Raw genomic sequence first — 11,695 nt, forward strand, 5'->3', positions numbered from 1 at the left:
AGAATGTTCCCAGAGAAAGCAAGCGTGCTGGATATTATTATATTTTTTTTCCCACCAGATACCAAAAACTGTGGATTCACTCTGGCATGGGGGTTACATCTAGCGAACCACCCTCCACCTCCTCCTTGCTTCTGTCCCTCTCTCCTCCCTTTATTTGAGCAGAATCCATATTTTATTTCTCCTGCTGTTACAGAACCAGTTCTGGGCTTCATTCCAAGGCCCCTCCCTTAATGTAGAAACCACATTTTGACTGGCTGGGCCAGCGGGAGGGAGTGGGCGTGTCAGCTGATCTCTAATGATTTATTTTTTTTACCAGATGGGATTCGGTTCAGAAACTGTGTTCCAAATTACACCCTATTCACTATAGGCCCTGGTCAAAAGTTGTGCATTATTTAAGGTTCCCTTTGGGACGAATCCAGACACAGGGCACTACTGATGTTTGTGGATTCTAGAGTGTAGTGTACAGGCAGGTTATTACTGTTGTGGATTCTAGAGTGTAGTGTACAGGCAGGTTATTACTGTTGTGGATTCTAGAGTGTAGTGTACAGGCAGGTTATTACTGTTGTGGATTCTAGAGTGTAGTGTACAGGCAGGATATTACTGTTGTGGATTCTAGAGTGTAGTGTACAGGCAGGTTATTACTGTTGGACTGTTGTGGATTCTAGAGTGTAGTGTACAGGCAGGTTATTACTGTTGTGGATTCTAGAGTGTAGTGTACAGGCAGGTTATTACTGTTGTGGATTCTAGAGTGTAGTGTACAGGCAGGATATTACTGTTGTGGATTCTAGAGTGTAGTGTACAGGCAGGTTATTACTGTTGGACTGTTGTGGATTCTAGAGTGTAGTGTACAGGCAGGTTATTACTGTTGTGGATTCTAGAGTGTAGTGTACAGGCAGGTTATTACTGTTGGACTGTTGTGGATTCTAGAGTGTAGTGTACAGGCAGGTTATTACTGTTGGACTATTGTGGATTCTAGAGTGTAGTGTACAGGCAGGTTATTACTGTTGTGGATTCTAGAGTGTAGTGTACAGTCAGGTTATTACTGTTGTGGATTCTAGAGTGTAGTGTACAGGCAGGTTATTACTGTTGTGGATTCTAGAGTGTAGTGTACAGTCAGGTTATTACTGTTGTGGATTCTAGAGTGTAGTGTACAGGAAGGTTATTACTGTTGTGGATTCTAGAGTGTAGTGTACAGGCAGGTTATTACTGTTGTGGATTCTAGAGTGTAGTGTACAGGCAGGTTATTACTGTTGTGGATTCTAGAGGATAGTGTACAGGCAGGTTATTACTGTTGTGGATTCTAGAGTGTAGTGTACAGGCAGGTTATTACTGTTGGACAAATTTGATGCCTGCAGCCAATAGAACTCAACTTCATTTTTTGACGATATATTGCTGTTTGACTCAAGTATCTATTAAAAGGGAGGTTTTTACTCTAGGAGGCGTTCGCTAGCCCAGGTCAGCTGTACCCGCACCAAAGCTATGGTATTTTTCATCTCATCCTAGAACTATCACAGGGGTTCCAGAACTTTCTTGGCCCACAACCACACACACACACACACACACACACACACACACAGTGTGCCAGGCATTCCACCATGTTCCAGCAAAGCCAAGGGGGATTAGTATAATGACAACAGAGACGGGCTTAGTTTCTGCTGTAGTTGTTTTTTTAAAGTTGTTTGTGGTGTCTAGCTTCATGTTCTGGGCCCTGGGGGTAGTAGCTAGCTAGAATCTACTCCTCCCTTCAGCCCACTGCTAGTGGTTACTGGTTGTTGTGGGCCCTGGGGGTAGTAGCTAGCTAGAATCTACTCCTCCCTTCAGCCCACTGCTAGTGGTTACTGGTTGTTGTGGGCCCTGGGGGTAGTAGCTAGCTAGAATCTACTCCTCCCTTCAGCCCACTGCTAGTGGTTACTGGTTGTTGTGGGCCCTGGGGGTAGTAGCTAGCTAGAATCTACTCCTCCCTTCAGCCCACTGCTAGTGGTTACTGGTTGTTGTGGGCCCTGGGGGTAGTAGCTAGCTAGAATCTACTCCTCCCTTCAGCCCACTGCTAGTGGTTACTGGTTGTTGTGGACCCTGGGGGTAGTAGCTAGCTAGAATCTACTCCTCCCTTCAGCCCACTGCTAGTGGTTACTGGTTGTTGTGGACCCTGGGGGTAGTAGCTAGCTAGAATCTACTCCTCCCTTCAGCCCACTGCTAGTGGTTACTGGTTGTTGTGGACCCTGGGGTAGTAGCTAGCTAGAATCTACTCCTCCCTTCAGCCCACTGCTAGTGGTTACTGGTTGTTGTGGGCCCTGGGGGTAGTAGCTAGCTAGAATCTACTCCTCCCTTCAGCCCACTGCTAGTGGTTACTGGTTGTTGTGGGAGCTGGGGGTAGTAGCTAGCTAGAATCTACTCCTCCCTTCAGCCCACTGCTAGTGGTTACTGGTTGTTGTGGGCCCTGGGGGTAGTAGCTAGCTAGAATCTACTCCTCCCTTCAGCCCACTGCTAGTGGTTACTGGTTGTTGTGGACCCTGGGGTAGTAGCTAGCTAGAATCTACTCCTCCCTTCAGCCCACTGCTAGTGGTTACTGGTTGTTGTGGACCCTGGGGGTAGTAGCTAGCTAGAATCTACTCCTCCCTTCAGCCCACTGCTAGTGGTTACTGGTTGTTGTGGGAGCTGGGGGTAGTAGCTAGCTAGAATCTACTCCTCCCTTCAGCCCACTGCTAGTGGTTACTGGTTGTTGTGGGCCCTGGGGGTAGTAGCTAGCTAGAATCTACTCCTCCCTTCAGCCCACTGCTAGTGGTTACTGGTTGTTGTGGGCCCTGGGGGTAGTAGCTAGCTAGAATCTACTCCTCCCTTCAGCCCACTGCTAGTGGTTACTGGTTGTTGTGGGCCCTGGGGGTAGTAGCTAGCTAGAATCTACTCCTCCCTTCAGCCCACTGCTAGTGGTTACTGGTTGTTGTGGGCCCTGGGGGTAGTAGCTAGCTAGAATCTACTCCTCCCTTCAGCCCACTGCTAGTGGTTACTGGTTGTTGTGGGCCCTGGGGGTAGTAGCTAGCTAGAATCTACTCCTCCCTTCAGCCCACTGCTAGTGGTTACTGGTTGTTGTGGGCCCTGGGGGTAGTAGCTAGCTAGAATCTACTCCTCCCTTCAGCCCACTGCTAGTGGTTACTGGTTGTTGTGGGCCCTGGGGTAGTAGCTAGCTAGAATCTACTCCTCCTTCAGCCCACTGCTAGTGGTTACTGGTTGTTGTGGGCCCTGGGGGTAGTAGCTAGCTAGAATCTACTCCTCCCTTCAGCCCACTGCTAGTGGTTACTGGTTGTTGTGGGCCCTGGGGGTAGTAGCTAGCTAGAATCTACTCCTCCCTTCAGCCCACTGCTAGTGGTTACTGGTTGTTGTGGGCCCTGGGGGTAGTAGCTAGCTAGAATCTACTCCTCCCTTCAGCCCACTGCTAGTGGTTACTGGTTGTTGTGGGCCCTGGGGGTAGTAGCTAGCTAGAATCTACTCCTCCCTTCAGCCCACTGCTAGTGGTTACTGGTTGTTGTGGGAGCTGGGGGTAGTAGCTAGCTAGAATCTACTCCTCCCTTCAGCCCACTGCTAGTGGTTACTGGTTGTTGTGGGCCCTGGGGGTAGTAGCTAGCTAGAATCTACTCCTCCCTTCAGCCCACTGCTAGTGGTTACTGGTTGTTGTGGGCTGGGGGTAGTAGCTAGCTAGAATCTACTCCTCCCTTCAGCCCACTGCTAGTGGTTACTGGTTGTTGTGGGCCCTGGGGGTAGTAGCTAGCTAGAATCTACTCCTCCCTTCAGCCCACTGCTAGTGGTTACTGGTTGTTGTGGGCCCTGGGGGTAGTAGCTAGCTAGAATCTACTCCTCCCTTCAGCCCACTGCTAGTGGTTACTGGTTGTTGTGGGAGCTGGGGGTAGTAGCTAGCTGGAATCTACTCCTCCCTTCAGCCCACTGCTAGTGGTTACTGGTTGTTGTGGGCCCTGGGGGTAGTAGCTAGCTAGAATCTACTCCTCCCTTCAGCCCACTGCTAGTGGTTACTGGTTGTTGTGGGCCCTGGGGGTAGTAGCTAGCTAGAATCTACTCCTCCCTTCAGCCCACTGCTAGTGGTTACTGGTTGTTGTGGGCCCTGGGGGTAGTAGCTAGCTAGAATCTACTCCTCCCTTCAGCCCACTGCTAGTGGTTACTGGTTGTTGTGGGCCCTGGGGGTAGTAGCTAGAATCTACTCCTCCCTTCAGCCCACTGCTAGTGGTTACTGGTTGTTGTGGGCCCTGGGGGTAGTAGCTTTTGCTAGAATCTACTCCTCCCTTCAGCCCACTGCTAGTGGTTACTGGTTGTTGTGGGCCCTGGGGGTAGTAGCTAGCTAGAATCTACTCCTCCCTTCAGCCCACTGCTAGTGGTTACTGGTTGTTGTGGGAGCTGGGGGTAGTAGCTAGCTAGAATCTACTCCTCCCTTCAGCCCACTGCTAGTGGTTACTGGTTGTTGTGGGCCCTGGGGGTAGTAGCTAGCTAGAATCTACTCCTCCCTTCAGCCCACTGCTAGTGGTTACTGGTTGTTGTGGGCCCTGGGGGTAGTAGCTAGCTAGAATCTGCCCACTGCTAGTGGTTACTGGTTGTTGTGGGCCCTGGGGGTAGTAGCTAGCTAGAATCTACTCCTCCCTTCAGCCCACTGCTAGTGGTTACTGGTTGTTGTGGGAGCTAATTCCCTCCTGATTCCAGGAATCCTCCAACCAAGATTTTCAGAAAAACCTAAGGACTTTAGTAACGTTTTGGGAATTACCGCTTTCAAAACACTAAGTTCCAGAATTGTGCCAACCCTAACACACGGCCAGGACGATTCGTTGAGTCAGGGTATCATAGTGCAGGGCTAGAACAAAACGTGCATCACTCCCCGAGTGGGGGTTCTGAACAGCTGTTGGGTGGCGGATGGGGGAACAACAGTATGATGACAGACTGACATATTCAGGCGGACCAGTTCAACAGTATGATGACAGACTGACATATTCAGGTGGACCAGTTCAACAGTATGATGACAGACTGACATATTCAGGAGGACCAGTTCAACAGTATGATGACAGACTGACATATTCAGGAGGACCAGTTCAACAGTATGATGACAGACTGACATATTCAGGAGGACCAGTTCAACAGTATGATGACAGACTGACATATTCAGGAGGACCAGTTCAACAGTATGATGACAGACTGACATATTCAGGCGGACCAGTTCAACAGTATGATGACAGACTGACATATTCAGGCGGACCAGTTCAACAGTATGATGACAGACTGACATATTCAGGCGGACCAGTTCAACAGTATGATGACAGACTGACAGTGGCTACAGCCTCATCATATCCAGACTGATGCTGACATGAGGAAATGTATCATCCCAGACCTCCATGGGTTGATAAATTTGATTTCCATTGATCATTTTGTGTGATTTTGTCGTCAGCACATTCAACTATGTAAAGAAAAAAATATTTAATAAGAATATTTCATTCATTCAGATCTAAGATGTGTTATTTTAGTGTAAATGCAGACTAACAGTATACATCTGTCTCTGGTCTCTCCCCAGTGTGGTTCAGCAGAGTACATGGCTCCGGAGGTGGTGGAGGCCTTCAGCGAGGAGGCTACGATCTATGATAAGCGCTGTGACCTGTGGAGTCTGGGGGTCATCCTGTACATTATGCTGAGTGGGTACCCTCCCTTCGTAGGGCGCTGTGGCACCAACTGTGGCTGGGACTGGGGAGAGCCCTGCCAGGAATGCCAGGTAAGATACGAGCTACCACAAACAGTTGTCTACTACAACACACTAATATCACTGCTACGACTACTACTGCTACTACAACACACTAATACCACTACTACTGCTACTACAACACACTAATACCACTACTACTGCTACTACAACACACTAATACCACTGCTACGACTACTACTACTGGTATTACAACACACTAATACCACTACTACTACTACTACTACTGCTACTACTACTGGTACTACAACACACTAATACCACTACTACTGCTACTACAACACACTAATACCACTGTGATTTTGGTTGTACAACACACTAATACCACTACTACTACTACTACTACTACTACTACTACTGGTACTACAACACACTAATACCACTGCTACGACTACTACTACTACAACACACTAATACCACTACTACAACACACTCTACCACTACTACTACTACTACTACTACTACTACAACACACTAATACCACCACTACTACTACTACTACTACTGCTACTACAACACACTAATACCACCACTACTACTACTACTACTACTACAACACACTAATACCACTACTACTACTACTACTACAACAACACACTAATACCACTACTACTACAACACACTACTACTGCTACTACAACACACTAATACCACTACTACTACTACTACTACTACTACTACTACAACACACTAATACCACCACTACTACTACTACTACTACTGCTACTACAACACACTAATACCACCACTACTACTACTACTACTACTACAACAACACACTAATACCACTACTACTACTACTACTACAACAACACACTAATACCACTACTACTACTACTACTACTACTACAACACACTAATACCACTACTACTACTACAACAACACACTAATACCACTACTACTACTACTACAACAACACACTAATACCACTACTACTAACTACTACTACTACAACACACTAATACCACTACTACTACTACTACTACAACACACTAATACCACTACTACTACTACTACTACACACTAATACCACTACTACTACTACTACTACAAACACACCAATACCACTACTACTATACTACTACTACTACTACAACACACCACTACTACTACTACTACAACACACTAATACCACTACTACTACTACTACTACAACACACTAATACCACTACTGCTACTACTACTACAACACACTAATACCACTACTGCTACTACTACTACAACACACTAATACCACTACTACTACTACTACTACTACTACAACACACTAATACCACTACTACTACTACAACACACTAATACCACTACTACTACTACTACAACACACTAATACCACTACTATTACTACTACAACACACTAATACCACTACTACTACTACTACTACAACACACTAATACCACTACTACTACTACTACTACAACACACTAATACCACTACTACTACTACAACACACTAATACCACTACTACTACTACTACTACTACAACACACTAATACCACTACTACTGCTACTACAACACACTAATACCACTACTACTGCTACTACAACACACTAATACCACTGCTACTACTACTACTACTACTACTGCTACACACTAATACCACTACTACTACTACTACTACTACTGCTACACACTAATACCACTACTACTACTACTACTACTACAACACACTAATACCACTACTACTACAACACACTAATACCACTACTACTACTACAACACACTAATACCACTACTACTACTACTACAACACACTAATACCACTACTGCTACTACTACTACAACACACTAATACCACTACTACTACTACAACACACTAATACCACTACTACTACTACTACTACTGCTACACACTAATACCACTACTACTACTACTACTACTACAACACACTAATACCACTACTACTACAACACACTAATACCACTACTACTACTACAACACACTAATACCACTACTACTACTACTACTACTACTACAACACACTAATACCACTACTACTACAACACACTAATACCACTACTACTACTACAACACACTAATACCACTACTACTACAACACACTAATACCACTACTACTACAACACACTAATACTACTACTACTACTACAACACACTAATACCACTACTACTACTACTACAACACACTAATACTACTACTACTACTACTACAACACACTAATACCACTACTACTACTACTACTACTACTACAACACACTAATACCACTACTACTACTACTACTACAACACACTAATACCACTACTGCTACTACTACTACAACACACTAATACCACTACTACTACTACTACTACAACACACTAATACCACTACTACTACTACTACTACAACACACTAATACCACTACTACTACAACACACTAATACCACTACTACTACTACTACAACACACTAATACTACTACTACTACTACTACAACACACTAATACCACTACTACTACTACTACTACTACTACAACACACTAATACCACTACTACTACTACTACTACAACACACTAATACCACTACTACTACTACACTACAACACACTAATACCACTACTACTACTACTACTACTACTACAACACACTAATACCACTACTACTACTACTACTACAAATACACTAATACCACTACTACTACTACTACCACTACTACTGCACTACAACACTAATACCACTACTACTGCTACTACTACTACTACAACACACTAATACCACTACTACTACTACTACTACAACACACTACCACTACTACTACTACTACTACAACACACTACTACTACTACACACACTAATACCACTACTAACTACACAACACACTACTACTACTACTACTACTACAACACACTAATACCACTACTACTACAACACAACACACTAATACCACTAATACTACTACTACAACACACCAATACCACTACTACTACTACTACTAAAACACACTAATACCACTACTACTACTACAACACACCACTACTACTAACTACAACTAATACCACTACTACTACTACTACAACACACTAATACCACTACTGCTACTACAACACACTAATACCACTACTACTACTACTACTACTACTACAACACACTAATACCACTACTACTACTACTACTACTGCTACACACTAATACCACTACTACTACTACTACTACTACAACACACTAATACCACTACTACTACAACACACTAATACCACTACTACTACTACTACTACTACAACACACTAATACCACTGATCAACACACTTACCACTACCTACTACTACTACTACAACACACTTACCACTCTTACATCCACACTGCACTACTACTACTACTACTACAACACATCCTGCTACAGTCACTACTGCTACTACAACACACTAATACCACTACTACTGCTACTAGTAGTAGTGATCTTACATCCTGCCAGTCAGTTAGGGGTCTTACATCCTGCCAGTCAGTTAGTCGTCTTACATCCTGCCAGTCAGTTAGTGATCTTACATCCTGCCAGTCAGTTAGGGGTCTTACATCCTGCCAGTCAGTTAGTCGTCTTACATCCTGCCAGTCAGTTAGTCGTCTTACATCCTGCCAGTCAGTTAGTGATCTTACATCCTGCCAGTCAGTTAGTGGTCTTACATCCTGCCAGTCAGTTAGGGGTCTTACATCCTGCCAGTCAGTTAGTCGTCTTACATCCTGCCAGTCAGTTAGTCGTCTTACATCCTGCCAGTCAGTTAGTGGTCTTACATCCTGCCAGTCAGTTAGTGGTCTTACATCCTGCCAGTCAGTTAGGGGTCTTACATCCTGCCAGTCAGTTAGGGGTCTTACATCCTGCCAGTCAGTTAGTCATCTTACATCCTGCCAGTCAGTTAGGGATCTTAAAGCCAGTTTGGCCAGACCAAAACAACCAACAAGAACAATTCTTCAACAGTATGTCTTTTGTCACATCTCCAGAACATCTTCTTAAATCCAGAACTGTCCCCAAACCCAGTCTCTCTCTTGGCTTCTCTCCAGAACATGCTGTTTGAGAGCATCCAGGAGGGGAAGTATGAGTTCCCTGAGAAGGACTGGAAGCAGATCTCCTCTGGAGCTAAAGACCTCATCACCAGGCTTCTGGTCAGAGACGCCAAGAACCGCCTCAGTGCTGCTCAGGTCCTGCAGCACCCCTGGGTCCAAGGGGTACGGTTCTTATCTCTCTCTCTGTCTCTCTCTCTGTCTCTCTCTCTGTCTCTCTCTGTCTCTCTCTCTGTCTCTCTCTCTGTCTCTCTCTCTGTCTCTCTCTCTGTCTCTCTCTCTGTCTCTCTCTGTTCTTGGGCACAGGCACTATGGTGGTCTGCATGAAACACGTAGGTATTACACACTGGGTCAGGGAGAGGTGAAAATGTTAGTGAAGACACTTGTCAGCTGATCGGGGCATGCTCTAAGTAGGTGTCCTGATAATCCATCTGGCCCCTGTGCCTTGTGAATGTTGATCTGTTTATTAAAGGTCTTACTCACATCGGCTATGGAGAGCAAGATCAGTCGTCTGGAACAGCTGGTGCTCAAATGCATGGTTCAGTGTTGCTTGCCTCGAATTTAGCTCATCTGGTAGGCACTGGGCAGCTTGTGGCTGGGTTTCCCTTTGTTGCAAAGCCATGATAGTTTGCAAAGCCCTGCCACATCCAAGGAGCGTCAGAGCCAGCGTAGTAGGATTTGAGCTTAGTAATGTATTGCCACTTTGACTGTTTGAAGGCTCTCATTCTGTCTGGCTCTCTTTCTCTCACTTGTCTCTCTCAATCTTTATTTTGATCTCTCCCTCCATCTCGCAGTTCAGCTCTCTGGTTTTTAACTATAAGATGGAGCAACTTTGACCTCCAATGGAAGGGACAAAAGGTAGCTGCCTAGAATTCATGACCTAATCATTCCGCATCTGTCTCTACCCTCAGTGTGCTCCCAACACCGTGCCCTCCAGGCTGAACCACAGAGGCAGCAGAGCCCAGGACCTGACCTTCTTCGCTGGCCAGGCTGTGGCCGTCACCCGCCAGCTAGCTGAGCAGGACGAGAGCGACCGTCAGGAGAGAGAGGACCGCAACGAAGATTCTGAGGAAGAAGGGTCGTTGGGGTCCCTCTCTCTGTCCCCCTCACCCCACCACATGGCTACCAGCACCACTGCTAGCTGCAGCCTCAGCCCCCAGAGCTCCCTGCGCCCCCTCTCCCCCTTGTCCTCTCGGCTGGCCCGGCAAAAGAGGAGAGGGCCCCCCCACACAGGGCCAGTGTGTGCCTCGGAGCTCCGGCAGCTCCTTGCACCCCTGGTCATCATGGAGGACTGTGCCTGAAACCTCTAATAACCGTTAAACTGACCGACCAACTGCAAACCTAACCTGATAATGCTCCTGAAAATTCACTGCTCATCTCTTCCTCCCACCTCTTTTCCTCTCTACCCCCTCCCATCATCTTTCTCATCACTAAGCCACACCTGCAATACCTCAGTGGCTTGGATGATGATGGGGATGTGGTCTTCGCAGCACTTAAAGAAGCACATTGACCCTCTGCCTAATTTGAAGACTCTTCTACTCTTGGGGTAGTGGAGGGAGGGGGGAGGGGGGGAAAGGGATTTTGAAGAGTGGGTCATCCCGCTCTGAATTGAAAACTTCATCAACCAGCTTCATCAGATATACTAGAGGCCAAGTGGGTTCAATGAGTTGGCCAGATAACAAGTCGAAATAGACATTGATTTTATTGTTAATATTAAAAACAAAGCTCAACTTGGATATGTTTTTTTTGTTTGTTAAATCAATTCGACATGCCGTTTATCTTTCTACAAAATAAATCGTATCAGAATATGTAGAGGCACGTTAGCTGGCTAACCCCTCAGGACCTTCCCTCTACTTCAGTCTACGAGGGCGGGGTGGCCCAGCTATCCAGCTAGCAGCAGTGTTGTAACGCACTTATCCAAACTGAGACCTTTGTCAGTTTCACTGAGTGGCTCACT

General features: G+C 45.8%; 1 protein-coding gene across 2 annotated transcripts in view; it reads left to right on the forward strand.

Annotated features, from left to right (window-relative positions):
• The window catches only part of LOC115122479 (MAP kinase-interacting serine/threonine-protein kinase 2-like), a 44,851-nt gene extending 33,379 nt beyond the window's left edge, over positions 1-11,472 (forward strand). For both annotated transcript variants that reach the window (XM_065013838.1, XM_065013839.1), the window contains 3 exons: positions 5,561-5,755; positions 9,739-9,903; positions 10,650-11,472. In XM_065013838.1, the coding sequence (XP_064869910.1) occupies positions 5,561-5,755; positions 9,739-9,903; positions 10,650-11,039 (750 nt within the window). In that variant the 3' untranslated portion in view covers positions 11,040-11,472. The remainder of the gene's footprint in view (positions 1-5,560; positions 5,756-9,738; positions 9,904-10,649) is intronic.
• Positions 11,473-11,695: the final 223 nt, after the last annotated feature.

Source organism: Oncorhynchus nerka, linkage group LG9b (genome assembly GCF_034236695.1).
Source record: "Oncorhynchus nerka isolate Pitt River linkage group LG9b, Oner_Uvic_2.0, whole genome shotgun sequence".
Taxonomy (NCBI): domain Eukaryota; kingdom Metazoa; phylum Chordata; class Actinopteri; order Salmoniformes; family Salmonidae; genus Oncorhynchus; species Oncorhynchus nerka.